General features: G+C 33.8%; 2 protein-coding genes across 4 annotated transcripts; both read left to right on the top strand.

Moving 5' to 3' along the window:
• Window positions 1–2241: 2241 nt before the first annotated feature.
• Window positions 2242–7789, top strand: LOC108208378 (uncharacterized). 2 transcript variants are annotated; one of them, XM_017378912.2, is made up of 5 exons: window positions 2242–2654; window positions 3327–3397; window positions 5004–5109; window positions 6279–6411; window positions 7261–7789. In XM_017378912.2, the coding sequence occupies exons 1-5, from the start codon at window positions 2566–2568 to the stop codon at window positions 7423–7425; spliced, it is 564 nt and encodes a 187-aa protein (XP_017234401.1). In that variant the 5' UTR covers window positions 2242–2565; the 3' UTR covers window positions 7426–7789. The 2 variants fall into 2 exon arrangements, with proteins under 2 accessions (XP_017234401.1, XP_017234409.1); XM_017378920.2 differs by having other exon boundaries at window positions 2421–2654; window positions 7347–7544.
• A 1188-nt stretch (window positions 7790–8977) lies between these two features.
• On the top strand, window positions 8978–22815 carry LOC108221469 (uncharacterized). 2 transcript variants are annotated; one of them, XM_064085670.1, is made up of 9 exons: window positions 8978–9256; window positions 10557–10668; window positions 14834–15024; window positions 15127–15221; window positions 15321–15725; window positions 16424–16532; window positions 17942–18581; window positions 20795–20919; window positions 22524–22815. In XM_064085670.1, exons 1-8 carry the CDS (start codon window positions 9122–9124, stop codon window positions 20914–20916), a joined length of 1809 nt encoding a protein of 602 aa, XP_063941740.1. In that variant the 5' UTR covers window positions 8978–9121; the 3' UTR covers window positions 20917–20919; window positions 22524–22815. The 2 variants fall into 2 exon arrangements, with proteins under 2 accessions (XP_063941740.1, XP_063941741.1); XM_064085671.1 differs by lacking the exon at window positions 22524–22815 and adding an exon at window positions 22253–22390 and having other exon boundaries at window positions 8988–9256.
• Window positions 22816–24242: the final 1427 nt, after the last annotated feature.

Consider the following 24242-nt stretch of genomic DNA (forward strand, 5'->3'; position numbering starts at 1 on the left):
TAAAATTAGACAGGAGTATATGTTAAGAAAACGAAAAAGACACTGAATTTTTATAAAATTGACATGATATTTTAGATATATTTTATCAATAATCTAACGGCTTCATACAAATTAACTGATTGCACTGCAGATATTGAGCAAATTTTCGTAACCCCTGCTGAGATGAAAGCGAAAAAAGCTAAAAAGACTCGTGTAAATCTGGATGTGATTGGTAAGAGTTATGATGTGGTGGATGTGCGCAGCAATTTTTTAGGCACGAAAAAGATACGTACTTCTAACTGGTGTGTGCCTCGATCTGCGCAATGAGGCTTTCGACTGTGTCTTTGTACGATTAACGGATCACTTGATTTTTTGGCCGAGGATCTTATTTTGGTTTGGAAATTGGAATCCCGATTCCACTCGGTAATCTACAAATTATTGTATTTATTTTTAGTTAACAACCAAATCTTTTTAATTATTGGTGGAATATATTTTTATTTTTGAATGAGGTATATATATATTTTCCAACAAATTTAAAATCATAAAATACAGCTTTTATATTTGATATTTAAAATTTAAATATCAAAGACAAATTAGACAAATAAGTGAGAGATATTTAATAACATATTAAATATTAATTACAGCTTAACTTAGATATTTTTATACAGTTTCTTCACCATAAATTAATTCAATATTATATTTTCAAATTGAAATTTACCTCCTACAGATCATTTTTATTTTTTTTTTGAAAATGAGAATAAATCTCAACGAGCAGATTCGGCAAGATCTTGACCGAGGAGTTTCTTTCATTCAACAAAACTTATCATCTAACCATCGGACATGCTAGATGACCGGGGACATTTAGACAATAAAACTTTAATGTCTGAAAAGAAAAAACTGTCCTCTTCCAAGCATCCTGAAAATATAAACAAAGGAAATAAGAAGAATATAAGTCGATATATATAACAAATTGTATATATTATAAAAAATAAATTAAAAGCACGTGTATATCATTTAAGAAGTGAAAAGGAAGTAATCTAGCCAACAAAGTGGCATATAATTGGGTGTTGGCCGTCACTTTCACTATATCCGTGATTAATGCCCCAAATATCAGGATCTGGAAAAATGACCCCAAATATCATTCATTGACGCTACATCATGTAGCGTTTTATATATTTATACAAAACGCTACACCGTCTAGCGTTCTGTTGGTGTTAAAAGAATGGAACGCTAGTTTATGTAGCGTTATGTTAGGTTAATTCTAACAGAACGCTACATCGTGTAGCGTTTTGGTGGGGTTAAAATACCAAAACGCTACATGATCACCAAAACAATACACGATCTAACGTTTTCTTCCCAAATTGAAAACACTAGATAAAAAGTTAGACCATCATGAGTCAATAACTGGTATTAAGGGGTAGAGCTGGCAATTTCGGGTATCGGGTCGGGTTGACAGCCACGGGTCATAAATTACCCAACCCGAAACCAGCCCAAAATTTTAGTGGGTTAGAATACCCAACCCGACCCGCACTACCCGCGGGTAACCCGTACCCGACCCGAATCGTATTTTTATCAATAATTTTTTTAAAATAAACGTTAAATGTTATTTTAATCTAAATAAATTATTTTTATTAAATTTGCCCAACAAATATTACAAAAATAATATAAACATATATATATATATATTTTATATAAAATATAAAATATTTGTATTCTATATTAATTTTTGGGTAACCTGAATTCAACCCGAAAATGACCCGTTTTTTCCAGGTTGATTCTGAGTCAGCCCGAATTCGACCCGAAACCGAAAAACTCCAACCTGAATTTGTATTTTACGGGTTTAATTCGTGTCGGGTCATCGGGTCGGGTCCAATAATTTCAGATATTTCAGGTAACCCAAATTCAACCCGAAAATGACCTTTTTTCCAAGTTGATTGTGAGCCAACTCGAATCCGAAAAACTCCAACCCAAATTCGTATTTTAATACTCAAATTCGTAGTTTATAAATATTTTACATGTTCAGCGAATATAACCATCATATGAGGTTGATTATAATTATAGACAACAGAAGAGTGTGATGAGAAGGTTTCAAGAAATTATCTATATTTTTTATGCCAAACTCAATTAGCTATTTTTCTTTTTTTTTTTAATCATTATTGAAGCTCTTCTAAGATCATGTAAAAATGTATGCCAATTGACAATCTGTTTAGGATTGCTTTGTTTTGGGAACTACAAAAACACACTTTATTCAAGGTAAAACAGAATCGAAGCAAAACTAAAGGAGATTAAACAAACAGGATGAACGTGTACATACAAAACACCCAGCTAAATGTATCCACGCTCAATACATACTGATAAGGTCATATAGCATTTAATTCTACCCACCCTTCTCTGTCGACCTTGGTAAAATTATTATTATTGTGAATCATACAAAAGGGTTGCTTTCAGTTTGACTTTTGGATTGCCCCCATCAACCTGTTATTCATAAAGTTTTGATTTTGATTACACCCACAACTTCAAAATCAAATTTTAGTAACCCCTTTTAAGGGATTTTCATTTTGCTGTTGCAAATTGATTGAAATAGAAATGTGGGATTCTGTGAGAAGAATAGGATCAGGCACTGGTTCTTGGTTGCAAGAAAAATTCTTTGACCCTCTTCTTGTAGTTCTCCAAAGGTATATCCAGCTATCTTTATGACTTTATCTACATACATACAATTGTGTTTGTGTTGTTGTGTGTGTTTAGCATAAAAAGCTCATGTTAGTAATTATGTCATGACTAATTGTTTATTATCTTTTTATCATGATGCTTCAAGTTTTAAGAAATTATTAGGATCATGGGTACTTGTATAGCTGACCTTAAAGTATTACTATTATCTACCTCTTATCAATATATATATTGATGATTCCAGTTTTTAGATATTTGGATCATAGAGAGTTGTAACGCTGACATGTTTTCCGCTGATAAATGATGTAATGATCTGATTCTACATGTAGTTTGCTGGAGAACATAGATATGCTAATCTGAGGTTTTGTTATTACGACGGACTGTTTTTTAATCTACCCTTTGTGAATTGCTTTGTGAAAACGTTCAAGTACCCTCATGCGAGCTTCATTTAGTATTTCAAGAATAGACTAATATTAGTCGAGAATTCAATTTAATTTAGCAAAATAAAAATTTATTCAATTTATAGATAATTTATTATATTAAGGGTTATCATTTAGAACACCCGCAGCAAACATATAACTAAGAAACACAAGTTCTTATTTTTTCCTCAATTGTATTTGGTATGAATATGAATATCTTATTCAATTTGCTGGACACATTATCGTACTTTGTTTCATTAGGGGTGCTGAACCGAGTCAATTGGCATTTTCAGCTGCTGTTGGCATTACTTTTGGAGTGTTTCCCATATGTGGTGAGTTTGTCATTTACATGGTTGTGATATTTATCCATGTATAAGTGTCACCCAATTGATTTTGATGCAGGATTACAACTTAGACAGTAGACCTCTTACCATGGATTTATTCTTTGATTTCGTAGGATTGTATTGTAGTTATTCTCTGGTTTTTTACCGCCATGGGGGAACAATAAGGGAGATTAGAGGGTGTAGTCTGTGGGAACTTAATGTAATTTGCGTACATATATTCTTATTGCCTACTGAACTTCAATACAATTGTGTTCAAAGTAAGGGAGATGCATACATTGAATTAGAGTACAGAGAACAAGATGATTGTTTTTGCATGAGTGATGTTTCCAGAGTAAAGTTCTAGAATGATATCTAACTATAACTAACTGACAACTGAAATTTGAATGAAAATTTGAAGAACACTATAAAAGAAACAAAAGTTTTTATTGCCAGATATAAATTTCTTTCAATTTCTTTGGGTTTGCTTTCGGCTACTACTAGGATTAGAAAGCTTTAGAGTTTAGTATAAGGCTGGTACAGAGCTCTCTAGCTTAGTAGTAGCAGAAGGGGTTTCCTTGCTATCACATTCGAGGGATTAGCCACTATACTATGGTAGTGAATTTGAGTGTAAACTGAGATTAATCACTTCGACATTGCTTTTTAATTTGGCATTTGTTAACATATTTGCTACACTGTTGTCAGTTAGTCCAGCATATTATTTGATCAACTTTTCCTATTTTGCCTCTATGGAAGTAACATCTAAGAGTCTAATTCGGAGTTTGTATATCTGTTGTTCTAAGCAGTTTAACTGTTTAAGTTGCAGAGTAAAGCAATCAGCTTTAGTTATCTGACCATAAAATATTTAAGGTAAATCTTTAATTGGATATGTGATGAGCGTTGAATACAATAGGTGAAATAGCTACTCAAAAGCATAGGATAAGATTCAATTAGAACAGTCACATATGCTTCAACTTTTCTCCCTCATGTAGGATGTAGTTATTAGTGCGTCACTTAGTATATGCGGTTGGTAAATATATCTCAAGCATGTTTCTATGCTTAAACTTTACCCTCTTTGGCACAAAAGTCATCACCCCCCTCATTTTTGGAAGAGGATGTTAATTCTGTATCCTTTGCAAACAATAACGTGGACCCAAAGGTATCCAACTTGAATAGCCAAACCCACCCTTTCCCTTGTCATGAAATGGGGTGACAAAATCTTTTGCTTGTATTTTTTACCACCTCGTTGCGAATAGCCCAGTGACTGGTAATGCCTGTCTAGCCATTATGGACAATATCAGCAAGTGTCAGGTCCCAGCCGCTAACTATTTGACTTAACCAGATTGCCTATTTAACAACTGTTGTCAAACCTGAGGCTGATTTTGAAATAAAGCTGAAGTTCAGTGGGCCAATTGCATTCTACTTGGTAGTCGACAAAGCGCATCACAGGGCCCTCCAAAAAGACTATAATTTTGTTGGTGCACTTAATAGTTAGGAGTTACCCTTATATATGTGAACAAAATTTCCCACCTGTTTTGATATGTGACTGTGGCGTTACAATTACCTTTTAGTTATCCAAATCCTTTGAATCATGAACATAATATTTTTATATTAACAGGGATAACTGTATTTCTTTGCGGGCTGGCAATCGCAGCTCTTGGATCTCGTTGCAATGCTCCAACCGTAATTATGGCTAATTGTATTGCTACTCCAATTGAGCTGAGGTAAACATATGCTATTAACACTTTTTTTTTTTTACTCCGGACTTGGTGATATTATTATGGGGAAACTTCACAATTTATTGTTCATGACTATTTTTTTACTTAGCTATTATGACATGGCTAATTAAACGAGGGAGGGGCAAACAAATAACACTATTATTTTAAAATCTTGCTTAATTGTAGGATAATATTTTTGCTAATATATATTGTAAATCTGCATTGTAAAAGAGTAAAAAATATTTAGAATCAGGGATGATGAACGATCTTTGTACTTTCCAATCTGATTTGAAATTTTCATTGAGATGTGCAATTACTGTTTTTTCCATCGTGTAATTATTAATTGTAAAGAAATGTGTCTGTATATTATTTTTCATTGGTATTATGTACATTGTGTTATATTTGACCACAGAAGACTAGAAATGGGCATGATAACACGCTGAGGATACCCTCGTAACCCATTGTGTAAATACCATTTGTAAAGAAATACATCTGTATATTATTTTTGTATTGGTTTTGTGCGTAATGCACTACATACAATATCAATTGTAAAGAAATACGTTTGTAATATTATATTCATTGGTTTTGTGCACAAGGCACTACATACAGTATGTTATATTGATTTTAGAAGACTAAAAGTGGACATGATCTATATGTCACAGACATGCGAGCGTAGGACCCTTCTAACCAACACAAGTGTACATGATTGTGGTTGTGGGAATTAAGTCGTGCTTTCACCTATCATTTGACGCATCCAGATTATATTGGGATTGATTTTTACAACCAGCAAGCCTGTAGGGCAATTACCTTTTTCACCAAGTTTATTGTAATAAATCCTCACTTAATTACAATCAGTATTTTCCTCTTCTGTATTAACTCCAGATGTCCTATGTTCTTTTAATAAACCTCAGTGAAATGCATAAAACCTACTTTTCATTATTGTTGTATATATAATTTAAGTCATTTTAAACTGCATTGCAGTGTCTATACTCCAGTTGTTATAGGAATAAGCCTGTATGGCACTTTGACACCTTAAAGTTCTCTCATCTCAGTCTGTATGATAAACTCTAGAAAGCAGTTGTGGTTTTGACACTTCTATTATTTTGATGCTGATTGCTGCATGCCTAGAGTATCCTACATATGACTTTTCTAATATCTGTTTGTATTTAATTTAGTTTGATAATACCTTTCCTGCGCCTTGGCGAGTTTCTTACTGGCGGTGATCATTTCCCTTTGACATCTGATGCTTTCAAGATGGTTATAAGCGGACAAGCTTCACAAGAGATCCTTCAAAGCATCTTCCGTGCGGTAAGTAACCTATTTGTTTATGTTCCTACTGCTTTGACACTTTCTTGCTCATCCAGTTTTGAGTTCTATATAGGTTCAGAATCCAGGTTAACGTTATAGCATTTGAATTTTAAAATAAAACATCTGAAATGCTTTTTCTTTCTAATCAAGGACTCTGTTCCTTGGGAAAAATTGAATTCTGAGCACATGGATCAGATAGTCCGATACAGTGTTCCCGGAAACTGCATCACAGAAACTTACCTTATTTTGGTTACTATTAGGTGCTCTGACAAGTGGCAATCACTCTCTGTCATCTAATTTATGCATGAAAATAGTTTTATTGAATATTGAAAAGGTCTGTACATTTCTAGCAAAAGAGTAATACACCATGTACTGCTGTACTGGACCGTAGAATTCCAAATTATATTAGAGATACACTAGTGCACTACTGAAGCTTATGACCATTTGCTCTGTGTATTACCATGGTGGGTGACGGTGCAGTCCACCTTAGTGACAATGGCCATCTCATTAGACTTGTTGGATACTATGTGATGTTTTGATGCCTCCTCAATATGTGTTGGTGCTTTTTCTTCTCTAAACTTTCCTGTAAGTTGCCTGTTATTCAGGTTTGAAGCTTTTTAATGACCACAAAACACATTGCCGGAATAACGGTTATAGATCACAATGATGAGCGGACGTGTCCTTTCAATTTGTTGTATATTCTGATACTATTGTTTTTTTGTTTTGTCCAGTGTATTGGTAGACTTTGTAAACCCGACAATGAATTACCTTTACCATTACTATTGTTGTTTTCTTATGTTCATTTTTTCTTGATATTATTAAAGCATCATTATTGACCCGACTTTGCAGATGTTGGGGTGGCTTGTTGCTGCACCTATCATCCTGGCGGCCCTCCATTTATTGTTTTTGCCCTGTTTTACTATCCTGGTTCGCAGGTACAGCAGTGGCCCACCAAGCCCAAGGACACCCCTCCTATCTCTCGCAGATGTTAATCTCAAGGTACGGGATGTATGATAAGCATCATAGCTCATCCCGATAATTAACTTGATTGATAAGGAAGACATTAATGCCCAGTACCCTCCCTGTATATAAATTTGTAGTTTGTGTACAAGATTCAAGCTCTATAAGCATGTAATATTGTTGTTAGCAAAGTGTAACAAGTAGAAGCATCGACATGGGATGTGCTTCTTGCCAATAGATATGAAAAGGATATTTGTAAAAAGCAGCAGGTTGATAGGATGATTTATGAGCTACAAGTAATCCAACCATTAGACTGCTGATCAAACAGCCATGGGAGACTAAGCCCCTTAACTGTGTAAGCAGTTGTTCCAATGATATCTGCAGGTCCAGCACTTGAGTTATGCTGTAGTTCCAATGATGTTTGGATTCTTGTTTTGCTGATAATGTTGCATCTAGTGGTGCAACATTATCATACTTCATTAACATAATGGTTCTTGCAAAGACCACCTGACATGGTAATTTATTTTTTAAATGAAAAACTAATTATAGATTGAAATGTTTTATTAATGAATACATAGTGTCTCATTATTTATTAATGTGAGTATAATCAATCACACACTGCCAAATCAGAACAATTTTATTTTTTTGGATACTTAGCATATTTTACACAAACATAGGGGGCCATTTGGGCGAGCTTAAATTAATTGCTTGTTGCTTAAAGTAAAAAAGTGAAGTAGAACTTAGAAGCAAGTTAAGATTTATAAGTGATTAAAATTAAATTGTTTGGGAAATAAGTAGAAGTCATGAAACAAAAGTTAGTATTCTTATCTTTTTTTAAGTAATTCTTGACTTTTTATAAGAACGTTCCCGAATAAGTACTTATAACTTATAAAACTTATAAACCCAGAAGTTCGACTTTTGTTCAACCTTTACAAGATTCTAAGAAATCTCTAAGAAAATTCACTCATTTATTATCATAGTGAAGTGATATATTTTATTTATAAAGATCTAAAATATCAATAATATATTATTTTTAAAATATAGTCGGCCAATATAGTTAAGACCAGAAGAACAATGCATTATAAATTCAACAAACTTTCCACGAAGTCATGCGAGTTCAATTTAGCCAACCAAACAATCGTAGATGCTGTTAATCTGATAAATAAAATATATTCACCATGACATTCTATAAATTTGTTAAATTATAAGATATTATATTTAAACAAAGAAATTACGAAGGTAACATTAAATTTATTGAGCTAAAAAAAGAAAACAGTTGACAAACAAGCACAAATTCTTTATAAATACATCTTAAAAATGTAATGTGAGATTTTTTTTATCTCTGCGAGGGTCGAGAAACTATTGAAATTGAACGTTTTTTTTTTATCACAACTACTTCGACCTTTTTATTTCATATTATATTTTAGCATAATTATATTTATAATTTATTTCTATCCAGTATATTATGATTTATTGAATTAAATAAATTTAAATGTGTTTGAAAATCAATTTCATACTAAAAGCTACTAAAAAAATTTAATATTTATATTAATATTAAAATAATAATTTAATATAAAAACATGTTAGGCCCGTCGGAAGACACCCTGAACGCCTACACACTTCACAGACAGTAGGCTCTCATCAGCCTTAACTTAACCGCCTCTCCAGAACTTTCCTTACCGCCTAGGCCTATACATACACCAGCCAGCCAGGGTTTATACAACATACAGTGTAACTAAAGAGGAAAATCATGTTCAAAAAGTTGGTAGAGGCCAAAACTCATCAGCGACTATCCGGCGCAGACCGTAAAAAACTTAAACGAACGATTAGAGATCGTTTTCCTAATGCTTCTGATGCTCACATTGACATCTTAATCCCTCCCAAGGTCTCTCTCTCTCTCTCTCTCTCTCTCTCTCTCTCTCTCCCTCTCTCCCTCCCTCCCTCCGTCCCTCCCTCCCTCCCTCTCTCTCTCTCTCCCCCCCCCTCTCCCTCTCCCTCCTATGCAAATGATATGTTTGCTTTAAATCGTGTGGTAATTGTGTTAATTTGGTGACGTGATTGATGTATGATTTTTGGTTGTTATGAATTTGACTTGTTAGTTGATTAAATGAAATGAACTGAACTGTCAAAGTGTTCAGGCAATTTGGTGAGGTGTGCCAGACTGCCAGTGTTGGAAGCTTGCTTTAATTATGAAGCTGATCTGAATTATGTGCATCTTTGTATTCAATTGGTGATACCAATAGGTCACTTGAATGATACTGATTGAATTGTTTAAATTTGTCTAAGAACCTTGGTATGACGTTTATTCATGCTGGCAGAATCGCTAAAGATGGAAGAGTGGCCTCTTGTACTCATTAAGAGTTGTATGATAATTTTTCTTCAGGGTTTATGTTGACTCTACTTTAAAGTTTGGATGGACGAGATATAAATACCTTCTGCAGATGATATAATAAAGAGGAAAATTATCTAGTGGTTGTAGTCAAGTGAAGTGAGACTACGAAAACTTGAATGATATCAGTTCCTGATGTCCTATTCCAAAAAATAAGTAGAAATTTCTCCATGACAAAAAGATGATTTCAGTATAATTTAATTCAGCAAATTATGGTTCTTCGCCCAACATATGAGATCATATATCTCATAATAAGCGGTCCTTATATTTTAGGTATTTGGACAATAATTAATTGCCAGTATAGTAGTGGGCGGGGGATAATTATCAGTAATTAGGATTTCTGGGAAGATCTCTAACAAGGGAAATGCAATATTTATGAGAGACTATATTTCAAATAGATAAATCCGAGTTGATTACAAGATATTAAGTCCATATATAAGCAACCTATTCTTCTAACTAAATTCTAAAAGGTAATAGATAAATAAAGATTCTTAGTATTACCGAATAAAATTACGTGATGGGCTTCCAGAGTCATCTTGTTGCTACCAAATGGTTTCCTTGGATTTATGTCCCCGAGTCCACATATCGATTATTCAATTAAGATTTATTTAGTATTTTTTTCTGTATAGGTAATTATTATGCTGCAATTTTATATGCTTGTATGTAGCATCTCTAGGGAGAATTATAAAAGAAAAACTTCTTCATTTGTGGGGATGCATGTGAATGGATTGTTACTAGTTGATCTAAAGATTTAATTGTTTAGCTTCTTATGTTGCTTTTAATTGATATGTTTCAGGTAGAGATAACTGTTGCAAAATATCCGAACCGAGTACTTGTGTATGGAATAGAAAATGATGTTCCAATATTTTTTGATGTTGATGGACGAGGCTCTCAAATATTTCCATCAGGTTGGATGATATGATGGATGCAGAATTTCTTATTATTTTTTTTGGAGTATAATTGTGTGTATTTTCCCTTTAAGCCTGATTTGTTGAATCTGCTGTTGAGTGTTCTTACCAGTAGGGCTGTAAACTGATACGGACTATCCGGTGTCTCGGCTCATATCCGGCTCGAATAAATGATACATGTCTCATATCCGTTTTGAAAAACGATCCAAATCTGGCGGAAAAATTAAGCCCGTATAATATATGATCCCGGATACGAGCACACCTATACCCGCTCAGATTCGGTCTCATATAATTTTTCATAATATGATCCTACCCGAATAACCGAATATGATCCACGGTTCATATTCAATTTAAACTCATATACATATTTTATTTTAACACCATCATATTTGCAAATAAAGTCATCATTTTATAAAATTGTAATATCTTATTTAAGTTTATATCTTCATAAAATATGATTTATCAAATGCGATCATGCTTATTATCTTCATATATATATTTAATAAATGATATATACCAATATATAACTATAGGTTTTAATTTAAAATTATTATACTTTATAATATTATGTTTACTTAGACTAAATGATAATTATTTGAACAACTGAAATAATAATGATATGATGTTAGTGGATCATATCCGGCTCATATTCGATGGATCATAAACTACCCGGTTAAAAAGTTGAAAATACGATACTGGATCATATCCGGTTCAGATCCGAATCTCAAATACCCGGGATCGGTTTATATCCGAATAAAACGATCCCGGACCCAAATCTGGACAAGCTAAAAATAATATGATCCAGTACTTGAGCAGAGGGGTACCCGGATCACCCGGATCATTTTACAGCCCTACTTACCAGTATTTATTCAATCAATTTCTTGCTTGCATCATTTAGATCATAGTAGTAATTAAGACAACTAATTTGGAATATGTTTATTCTGGCTAGCTTGACTGTGAAGTTCAAAGTTGGTGCTATGTATGCGAATTCACTTGCGCTGTGATAGAACCCTTGATATGTATGTATAAGCAACTATATAAAAGATAGACACAAAATACAAAAAATAAAAGATTTGAGTGTGCTTTTGTTGATTAAAATATCAAAAAGATTATTAAACAAAACGAAATTCTGCCTGCTCTCTCTTTCACACATACTCATCTCTCGACAATGTATTCTGTAATCTGTCATATTCTGTACTTGCCAAATATAACATATATTAATTTATCCTCCGAGATCTTATACCAAGTATTTATAGCATATCTCAATATATTCTAATTGATTTAGAAATATCAATCACACGACCTAGATATCCCTTTATTAAGTCCAAATAGTAGTCTAAACAACCCTTTTATTATGTCTGGAATACGTGTATCTGACTGGGCTGTATAACACTGATCCCAGAAAACAAGTTAATGACACTAGATCATTCTATATCAGGAATTCAGTCCCAATATGTATTTTTGCAAATTAAAAGTAATCAGAGATCCATTATTACTTCTTGCATGTTGAGTCGGTTAAGTTGCTCAAAGGTTATTTGCATTTGAAAATTAGTTGCTTCTATTTACTCACCCATTTGTTAACATATAAGAATGTCACAGATATACCGTAGCTTAGTACTTTTGAGTTTTGTCTAGTAGGGTAGCCTCGTGTTCTCTGTATAGCTGCCACAGCTAAGCTGGTAGGTCTTGAGATTTTTTACATAGATGTTAGTGAGTCTACTTCTTTAGGTGTTACCAACTTGTCAATTTCCTCAAAGTCAACTTTTATCTTTTGGCCAAATCTGTGAGGATACAATGTCATTAGAACAGCTTATCGTAACGCCAACAGATGCGCTGAACTGTTTGTTTTTAATGATTATTTATATTATATACTCTTTGTATCTTCTACTATATGAAACGGCGAGGGAAAATAGTTATTTCATGTCTTAATGTGTCATCAATGCATCAGTTTGTCCTCAATCTTCTTTTACTTCCACACAATATTTATAATTTCTTTGCACTCTAAGAGATGAGTCCTAATTGTTGCATCCTTACTCGGTAATTTTTTTCTCGGGTGCATACACATTAGGGCTGAGCATAACTATCCGAAACCGGTCCAAACCGGCCGATCCAAACCGTCCAGACTGAATTTTTCAGTTTCTTAATGGTTTGGTCTGGTTTTGGTTTTGGTAACTGGAAAACCGAAAATTTTCGGTTTGGTTTCGGTTTTCACTTTCAAACCGACCGAAATATCCGAACCGAACCGTTAGCACATATATTATATATTTAATATTTTTATATATTTAGTTTAGGTATTTAAATGTTCAAGTGTTGATTAATATTATAAATATTTCTTACTTTTAAAATTGTTCTTCCCCTTTATCTCCATCCTTATTTTATTTACTCTTCATTAATAATCAAACTTTTTTCTTTTTCTCCATTAAATAAAATATTTTGTTTAGTTTTTAAAATAAAATTGAATTATTTGTTTTTATAACAACATATATGTGTAATTTATTTATATCGATGAGTAATATAAGTTTCACCTTTATCTTTTATTAATTATTTTGTTAAGTGACAAAAAAGAGAGCACCTAGAATTATTATAAATTAATAAAAATGAATATATTTTTTTAATATTTTGGTATTAAACCGAAACCAAACCGAACCAATCCGTTAGAATCGGTTCGGTTTGGATTGGTTTTTATCATATTCGGTTTGGATATGGTTTGTAAATTTTCAAAACCGAAAAATTCGGTTTGGTTCGGTTTGGACCTCTAAAACCGTCCAAACTGAACCGTGCTCACCCCTAATACACATAATGGCAAGGGAACTCTTGTAAGAAAAGAAGGGCAGGGAACTGGTATTGTTATCAAATCTTATTATATTCGGAATATTATAATTTATAGGCGATGTAACTACATAACTATATTACTCTACACATTGTTTCTATGTCTTTCCAACCTGACATGCAGTGTTCTGTATTAAATGCTTTACTATGTGTATTACCATAAAAAGAAGATAACATATTGGAGTAAATACCGAATACGTCTTCATAAAATAATCCGCCTTTACTAATATTTATGTTTAGTCTTAATCACAAATATTTATTACCTTCACATGTAAGTGGTGCTTAAATTTTTTTTGTCAATTTTCATTTTGAAGTGAAAGTTATTAAGTTTTATTTTAATACTGAAATGCAACTCCAGATGCACAATCTAATTTGAAATACCTACTAAATCCATTTAACAAAGAGACTATTGTAATGCAGAGGCCAAAGATTGAATCTAACAAATTGATATTTGTTTATATTATGTTTTTAAAGAATTAAGTTAATGGTAAATACTAATAGGGTAATATTATATTAAATAAAAAGACCGGTAGTAACATTTTAGGTTATGGTAATAGAACAATAAAAGACTAGGTTTTCTATGTTTACTAGTTTCCTAAATAAGGCTATTCTATTATTTTACTTGTTGGTTAAGTTTAGGTTAACCAGTATGCGAGGTTTATTCTTTGATAATCGGCGGACTTTGATCATTGAAACTGAGATTGAGATGTGATCTTCACTGATCTATGGACATTGATTAAGATAAGTTTGTTATAGGGTGCCTTGTGAAAATAAATTCCTCTTTGGCGCTGATGTATCACCTTAGGGCTACTTTTTAGCGTGGATAAATCAGAGAAGTTGATAAGTCAGATGGCTACAAGTTACGCTAGACTCCATATTTCTTAATTTTATTCTGACCTAAGTTCTTGAACTTTTAAGGAAAGTAGCCTAGTGTTTTACATACAAATTATATTATTAAATATAATCTTATACACATTTACGCATGCATTAAATGTTGTACGTGCACACATATAAAGATGCATAGTACATATAATTACATGCATGTTCTATTCTTGCAGCACTTAGAATCCTCAAGTTTTAAGATTTAGTGAAATTCAGTATTCCGGTGTGTTACTCTTTTCATTTATTATTATGCGAATTAATAATTGGTTTGACATGCACTGCTTACATGCATTTTTTGTTCATTTTGGGATACTATGGGACTCCTCTGACGTTTTGTTAGCATAAAACGAAGTGACATTATATTTTCTCCACTTTCTTCAGGTTTGACGTGTTAGTGTTGTTTATTTTTGTAAGCATTCTCATTGGACTTAGTATGTCTGAATTAATGATGCAGTATATGCTCTATGGAAGGTCCCAGAACTTCTGCCTGCCTTTGTGTTGAAAGGTGGTGAAGTATCGCATTATATAATTGGCGGGGCAGATTTGATGTATCCTGGCATAAGCATACCCCCAGAAGGTCTACCTTCGCATTCAGCTGGAGAACCATGGGCGGTAAAAGTTCCTGGAAATCAGGCTCCGATTGCAGTAAGCCACTTGAATCTCTGCTTGTTTAACTTGTTGGATGTTGAGGTGTGTTTAAATGTGAATTTATATCTTTTGACTGGTTATGGATATGTATTTATCTAGGTTGGAACTACCACTATGAGTAGCTCTGAAGCTGTAAAAGCTGGGTTGCGTGGAAAAGCTTTGAAGATATGCCACTATTATCGGGATTTACTTTGGTAAACCTAAAAAACCTCATTGGGAAATTAATATGTTTCTTAGATTGTCGTTTAATATGTATCGATTTGTGACATGTTCTGTTTTTTTTTTCTTTCCAGGGAATCAGCTGAGAAATGCTACATTCCAAATGGTGGATTTCTAGATGATGTTGTGCTTGAGGATCCTTCTATATCATTTGGTGGTCAAGGTGCTTCTTCTAATGAAGGAGAAGCTTCCATTACGGAGGAAAGTGGAACTAACAATGATATAGGGGTGGTTGCTGGTGTCCAAGATGATCTTGTCTCTGACTCAAATATTGTGGAAAATGTTCTTGATGAGCAAGTAATCGCAGATGTCCAAGATTTGAAATTAACGGAAGATGGTGGCCAGTCAAATGCTGATGGTGAGCAGCGAGTTACTTTATCAGTGGAGGAGGTGGATACTCTTTTGGACAAGTGTCTTCTGCAAGCATTGCACACTACAGTTAAGGATAAAGATCTTCCTATGCCTGGAAGTACATTATGGTAACCATATTCCTGATAAAGTTTGTTAATTCTTCTTCCTGTTGTTTGTCCAGATACGAACATGCTCCAATCTTTATACACTTTTGATTAAAATTAATAGTTAATCAAGTTTTTTGTTTCATTGCAAGTCAACTTTTACTTGAAACCTTCAGTTTTTGATTTCCTCGAGTAGTCTCAGTTTCTGGAACTCAACAAGCTGCAAGCTAAAACTGAACAAGTAGTAAATTCTGACTTACAAAATTTTAAGTCTCTCAGAAATATTTTGCTTACCAAATAATTAAGAGCAGGCGGAAAGGTTTTAAGTTTGGACTATTTTTGTCATATAAACTAATCCTGGGATGAGATTCTTCGTAGAGTACTTATTATAATATCATTATCATGAAGTTTCCCTGGTAGTTTCATTACTTGTGATTACTGATTCTAGCAAGTGATTATGCAAATGAAGAGTGTTAAGAATGCAGTTTTTTATCTGATAACAAAAAGCATTGTTAAAGAATTTCTGTATATTAATGTAGTCCTCAAATAAAGTGCTTCAGTAATATGTTAAACTTTCTTTTTAAAGATAATTGGGCCACTTTATGTTTAATTTAATTTTTATATAATTTATGGCGCTCTAAACAATTACCAGTTAACAACAATCGTTTTGCTAATAAGGACTAATCTTTAACTCTTTTTGCTGAATTTTGTTTTTGTTGTAGGTCAAATCACGTGTTGCCTTGTAGGCCGGAAGGCATTACTCTGGATATTAAGAAGTCCTCATACAAAAAATTGTCCAAGTGGCTACAGTCTAAGTCTTCTTTAGGACTGGTATGTTTTGGCTGATCTGGATACTGTTTTTATACAATGTCCGTCTTTATTCATTAAAGAAAAGTTTGTACCTGTTCTCTCATAAAAAGCTTGGACGATGCAAGTTTAATTTTTTTTCCTCCTTTTAATACTCAAGTGTCTTATAATATGTTTATGTTTTTGCAAAATTTTATGATCCAAGTTTCTCTCTGTAAAGAATACTCCCTCCGTCCCAGTCATTTGTATACAAATGGCTGGGACACGGAGACCAATAAATTGTGTAAAAAATGAGTAAAGTTAGATGAAAAGTGGGTAGAATGGTGGGACCCATTAATATTTAATAATAGATTTGAGATAGTGGAGGAAAGTAGTGAGTGTAATAGTGTTTATATTATTATAGAATAGAGATAGTGGAGGAAAGTAGTTGATGTAATGATATTTTATATTATAAAAATTTACTTTTTGGAATGTATACAATTGATGGGACGTCCTAAAAAGGAAACTGTATACAATTGACTGGGACGGAGGGAGTAGGTTAATTATCGAAGTCATCACTCGTTGGGTCCAAATGTCAAGTGAGACACGCACTGCAAAAGTGACTCAGTTTAGTCACTGATCTGAAAATTGGTATTAAGGAGACCATCTGGCAATGATTAAATTGATACAAAAATTCTTTTCTCTAATGACCAAGCTGATACAAAATTTTAAATTAGTGACCAAGATGAGTCAATTTTGACTCAATTAATACATTTGGACCAAATGAATGATAATTTTAATCATTAACCTGTGAAGACTATGACTTCTCTTAATATGCCTTATGAATTACATTATGCAAACGAAATATAATTTTTTTTTTTTTTTTTTATCTACATAGTTTTAGTCTCCTTCTTTTAAACCTCTCTTCTATGTTTCCTAGTTCTGAAACATCATCCACGTTGTGTATCTAGATATCATTCCAGAACCTTTTGGAAAGCTTCCAGTATGTTGTGATTTGGATGTGATCACCACAAAGCGTTACCACACCTAATTGTTTATGGCTGTCGATGCAAATTAGTTGCATTACAAATTTTACAATCATCCAAATCTTCTTTGATTTATTCTGAACCCTTCCGCTGTCATCTCTGCTATCTGAGATAATATTGCAGTGTGAATTTTTGATGAAAATTCTGATGTGGAAGAATCTTTATAGGATTAAGAGATATGTGGAATTTATTATTTTGAGATTTTGATGGCCTCACGGCCATTCTTTTGGGTGAAATTCGAATCATACCAAGACATGTATTGTTATAATATCAACCAAGCCATTTTTATTGTAAAATATAAACTTGTCTAAATCATATATAAATCTGGAAAGTTGCTTGCTTCCGTCCGGAAATAATCTCTGTTTGTCACTAATTTAATATCCCTAATCATATATGTTGTATGAACAGATTTCGGTGAAAGAAGATAAACATAAAAAGGAAACTACACTGGTTGGTGTTAATCGCAAACATGCTGATTACACATCGTTCAAGCCAGAAAAAAGAAAGGCGGAGAAGATGGAACAAGTCACAAATCCAACTGCCAGTGAAGGAAGGGTGATACTGGAAGTTGAAGAGATCTATAAACCAAGTGTGCATGTCAATCCCATCTTTGCTTCTGTAGGAGCTGATACAGGAAAACTCTTTAGTGCATCAGAAGCAACTGACATAGTCTTTCAATACATAGAAAAGGAGAATCTGGTCAAACCCACCAATAAGTCTATAGTGGTTCTGGATGCAATACTATGTGATGCACTGTTCAAGGGAACTGTCAAGAAGGGAGGAACTTATCCAACAGAAATTCATAAAAAAGATTTAGGGAGTACATTTGTAAACCGAATGCAAGCGCATCATAGAGTGACAAGAGGAACTGAGTCGGCTGTACGTAAGGGTGGCCTCAAAACAATCCAAATTTTAACAGAACGAAGGCAAGGTAATAAGAAAGTTACAAAGTTCTCGGGATTTGAATCATTTTTGATTCATGCTGATGCATTGGCTTCAGAGCTTCAGAAAAAGTTTGCATGTAGTACATCTGTCGCAGAACTACCAGGTATGCCACCTAATAGTGGAGTTGGTATCCATCAAACTATATAGAATTTAATTTCAGTGTAGAATTTGCTAAATTGTCACAGTAATATCTTTTACTTGTTTAAAATTTATATAGTTCACAGCTTCTTTCTTCATTTCTCGGTTGAATCACTATAAAAAGTGGTAGGCTGTACAACGGCTTGATATGTTTCAAGTGATTATCTGTAATTTTGTTGATTTCATGCAGATCTTGTTCTTGAATGCGTGTTATGATTTATTTAGTCATCAATAAGATATTTCTTTTTTGTTTAAAATAGAAATATACATAGAAATGATCCAATTGCTATGTATATATTTCCGAAGGACATAATTTCTTATATGTGTTGTGAGAGTTAATTTGTTTGCTGAGCTTTTGGCACTAAAAGCATTATATACTTTGTATGAGGATAATACATGCTCTTCTGAACCATAGGCTAAGGCTTTAAAGAGGTTTGTTTGATACAATTACTATATATTTAAAAAAGTTGGCACAAATATTTGGCATGTTGATTTGGTTTCTTGTGGTGGTTATACTTTCATGATCAGTTGGATGGGCATGGGAAAGGATTACAGGACAAAAATTATCATCACACGCATAACTTTATAAGCTTAAGAGTGAACCTTTTTTGCTGTTGTGACCAACTTGTGTTATCAAACAAGCATTATAATCTAGAAAGCTGTGTGTATATATTTGGGCTGATGTCTATATAAGAGAACCCATGGAATGCTCTTTAGGAGTGGCTACGATCTACACTTTCTAACGTGTTGGATTTATGTAGGATTAAATTTATTAGAGGTTAAGATGCATGAGCTGTTAATGTGTAGGGTGCTTATGAGTGGCGTCTCTGTCCTCTTTCAACCAGTTGAATTTGTGTAGGGTTGAAAGCAACATGAGTTTTGCATGTCTAGGGTGTTTAGGTGCACCATTAGCTTGGCGAAAACTTTATTGCAGCTATTTATGACTGTGCCTAAGAAGAGATGATTTAGTCTTACAAAGAAATGGGTTGAATATCTCTTTAGAGAGCCCTAACACATGGTCATAGAACTTCATTTGTAAATGATTATGTGCTAGATTAGAGAAGAAAAATGTTAAGGGAGAACTTTAGTTTGTATTACAATTCCATCCGTGTTTTTGTTATTTTTATCGTCGTGGAACAGTTCTTTATAACAGGTGTTAGGTAGGTTTATTAAACTCAATAGGAATATGAAGTAGTTATTCAGAATGCTACGATATATTATGGTTGTAGTTTTTTCATTCCTCGTAAATTTATGCATAGATCTCTTCAATTCCAACTTATAATATAGAGGATGCAACACCTTACCTTTTTTGCAATGAGAGCAAGAATCAAGACAAATTTCTACAAGATGGCAATATCAGTATGACCAAATAAAATTAGTGAAAATCTTTAGATGCAATTGATTAATAAGTGTTTTCGTGGCCTATGGTTATGTGGATACTGATGGGTTTTTTTGGAAGGTACACCGATTAGTGTTGTTGCCACTTGTTGCTTAGTCTTACCATTCTTGTTGAAAGCATAGTGTGATATGTTTTTCCGTAATAGTAAATTGTAATTTAGTGTCATTATAGCTTTGTATTAACCTATTAAATTATGTTACAGTGGATTCTTTCAATTCACAGAAATCTCTGCACCTAGCCAAATTTCCTCTCAAACAAAAATCTTACACAGGTTATATCTGAGATTTGGCCAAAGTTGTTGCACACCATATGATAGATATACAAAATCATTTTTGTCCTCGGGGCAAATGTTACTGGTGATTACTCCTCATAGTCTGACCTTTGTCTTCTTTTTTATGCAACAAACATGAGCGGATATTCCAACTGTCTGTTTGATCTTTTGTTTCAGTGGATAAAGCAGTTTGTTCCTTCTCGGTCCTTGATGTTAAGTGAACAGACTTTCATCTGTGATTTTTATTATTTATAATTGTATGCATTTTAGTCGCCACAGCTGTCCCAGGTTCCATGATAGATTGCTTCTTTCCACACCTAAGAAACATGTATGGACGACACTAAATAGAGAAGGGAATTACTGTTGGAAGATAAAGTGTTAATAAACTCCTCATAGGAGGATTAAATATAATGAGATACAGATAATTTTAATGAGACAAAACATTAATCTTCTTCTAAAACATATTCTTGTTAAGCTGAAAAACTTCCTTTCCTCTATTTCTGTTCAGGTAAGAAGGGGCATGAGGTTTTAGTCCAAGGTGGTGTTATTGATGATCTGGCGAAACATCTAGTTCAGCAATATGGAATTCCAAAAAAATACATTGAAGTTCTCGACAAAACGAAGAGATGAGAGGTTTGTAATCTTTGTTGACATTTTCATTCTGTGTTTCTTATAATGGTGGTTTGCAATTAATATTGTCTAACTAATCCATTATGGCAATTTGGAGACGGGCTCTGGTCGTTGCTACTTGTTATGACTTAGGACTAGGTCTGGGTTTTCTAAAACATAGTACAAGTGCATGAAACAGAGAACAATTGCCGTCATTTATGGTCCTCATCTCATCATTAAGCATTTAGAATTTGGTTATCAATTACCTAAAGAATTGTCAACTTGTTGACTTGACTCTAATGCGTTAACTTATCTTTCTACTGTTGTTTGAGGTTTTGTGAACTTTGTACGTGAAATCTTGGTAAGCTATACACGCATCCCCCTTATCCCACCAACAGACTGATAATTCAGACTTGGGCAAAGAGTTGTTGGCATAATACAAGATAAAAGAACTTCGTTGATGTGTAATTAAGATTTCAGAAACTTACTTAATGAAAGTCTAGCTTTAGGGCATGGAAAAGAATTACTATTCTCAACCTGGGAAAGTAATCAAATTTCATTTCTTAGAAAAGCCAGGTCAATAATTGGTCTCCGTAGCTATCAGGCATGTGGCAGTTGAGTAGTGTCAAAAGGGATATTTATGTGATGTTGATGAGTATTTTTAGAGCATCATTCACAGGGAAGGACTGATATTAATACCAATTTCAAGTTTTTTGTTTTTTACAAGAAGTATGGAGAATAGTTTGATGGTGTGTTATTATCTACCGACTAATCTAATAGATAAATAAAAACGAGAAAATAAAGGTGAGAGAAAACAATTCAGGAATTAGAGTTCTTCAATGGCTATGATGGATGTATAATTTGTTTCTTGCTAGAAACAATACTTCTACTGTTTGCCTACAATTATCCTTTAGGAGTCACTCTAATGGTCAGGTTATAGACTATTAAGAATCAAGGATTTTTAGTTGCACAATTCGCATATCAATCTCCAAATCTGATACTTAAATTGTGTCCATCATATCATGTACCAGAATTAAAATTCTCTCTCGATTCGTTATAATCTCTATGAATTCAACTACAGGTTAGCGACTCCCTTAATTGAATGAAGCGCTTTATGATAGAATAACACGGCAAGAGAAAACACAATTAACTAAACAAACATAATAAGCCTACCTAACCCTTGGATCAAGGGATTAGCTACTCGTGATAAGATAATACATATATCAATTAATAACGCAAATCATGAGTTCAAAAATTAGTGCAATGAATTAAGTAGCTTAGTGTAAGGCTTTTCCTTACAATTTAGTTGCTAAAGCTGGTAATACAGTTCGAGTTAAAACTCATCTTGGAATTAGAGGTGTTCCTCTAAAGACACAATAAAAGATGGAAGTGTTTTTTGATTTTCGGAACATTTGGATTTTTAAGCTCCGAGTCATAGAATCTGTAATGGCATTTAAAGCATGAGAGATGTACTGTCCTGCAGACAGCAGTTACGCCTATCTATAAACCTCAGAAAAGTCTCAACCTTGTTGTATTGTCATTCAGAACTGCCTCTAGGTGATATCCAAAAATTGTTTATCTATCTTGATAAATGTAACTTAATACTTGACAGTTTTTCACTTTTGCAGGGTTTTTGCTTTCTCCCCAGGAGCAGACGATTAAAAGATTAGCGATCAGATTGGTTTGTTCTAGCAAGGAGCTGCAACAGTTTTAGACATGTTGAGAAGCAGATGTTAAAGTCTTCTAACTTCTCAGCTTTTGAGACTGGGATAGATGAAAATTTTTTGATTACTATTTTCTATATTTCATATTCTATTGAATTTAAAGTTTCATAAAGCATGAGGAAAGACAAATTTTTCCGAAAGAAGATTTTGTGCTGACAAGTTTGATATCTAATATTCTTGGTTAGTGATTCTCTGATGTTCATCTGAGTATAACTTCAATTATTGTATCTGTTTGAAAGGGGGGAGGAGGGCAAAGAAAACTACTACTAGTCAGGAATTGAGAAGGAACATTGTAAATTCCTAAGCTACAACAGTGCGAATTCCGGGTGACTGGATCACCCTTGCAGTGGGGTTTCATGATCTGAGGCACGACAATCTCTTAGAACCACCCCCCAATCCGACCCAACCCAATCAACCAGACATCTCTTGGTAATAGTTGCCAATGTCCATACGCTTTCATTACCCTTTTATTTCTTTGCTTTCTCTTGATCTCTGTCCGAAAAAAAAAGTAAACAGAAACTATGTATGGGGAAATAGGAACTTGATTGCTGGATGCAAGCTGGTAATACTGTTTCAAGGAGGATTTTGCAGCAATTATTGTAAAAGTTGAAGGTGGCCTTGAGAAATTGGCTTTTTCTTGTGTAGGCATCTGACTTGATTTTGAGTTTCCATAACAATGAAGTGAATCATATCCACTTCTCGACCACCTTGTCAAACAAATGGACGCAAAAATAAAATAAAATAAAAGCATGCATCAAAGAATTTTAAAAATTTGTACAAGACTTCTACTAAAGAATTTTCTTTCTTTTGTGTACTTTATTTATTGTGTTCATCATAGTGTTGGCTAATTTCCAAAATTTGTTGTGTTCGGCTGGGTCGAACACTTGTCCCAGTTTTCGGAATTTGCTGTTGTGTTCGGCCGCCTGTGGACTATTGGAATACCCTCCTCCACCCAGGCTGAAAAAGGGTGGTGGTTTGTGTATTTGTTTCAGAAGTTGGTCAAGAAGTGGATGGAGCCCTGCAAAAATGGGATATTCTTTCTTCCCTCCCCCATAATCTCTGTACAATCTTTCTGTCTCATTCAAATACAGACATTGAAACACTTCAGCATAGGCACTGTTTTTGGTTTAGTGTACCATTCTTAGTTTATTAGCTTCTTGACCTACCATTGAAACAGTTATAGCACTCTGTGTTCCTTTTGCAGTCACTTGAGACTTGAGAGGCGTTATTACTCAAGGTCAAGGGGGCTAGAATTTTTCACCAACACGAAGTTTTACATTCTTCGACCGGTTCATGCGTACAAAATTTCCCTTTTTTATTCGATGTGTGTTTGAATAAATTTTATCTTCCTGGAGATGCGCCCGATGTGTCTGCTGTGGGTAGCTCACGCACCAGAAGTTCTCTGGCATCTCCAACATAGTTGACAACTGCAGATACCTGGACGTCATTTTCGAATGGAAAATGCTAAGTACCCCAAATTTTGTTCCCAAAATTTTTGCCCAAATCTATGTGGCAAGTTGTGATTGGTTATACTCATACTAATAAATAATGGGACCCCCTGTATGCACATAAACCACCCAACCAAATTTCGCCATGTGTTTGCCACGTCATTTGGAAAAATAA

Source organism: Daucus carota, chromosome 1 (genome assembly GCF_001625215.2).
Source record: "Daucus carota subsp. sativus chromosome 1, DH1 v3.0, whole genome shotgun sequence".
In the NCBI taxonomy this organism is placed as follows: Eukaryota; Viridiplantae; Streptophyta; class Magnoliopsida; order Apiales; family Apiaceae; genus Daucus; species Daucus carota.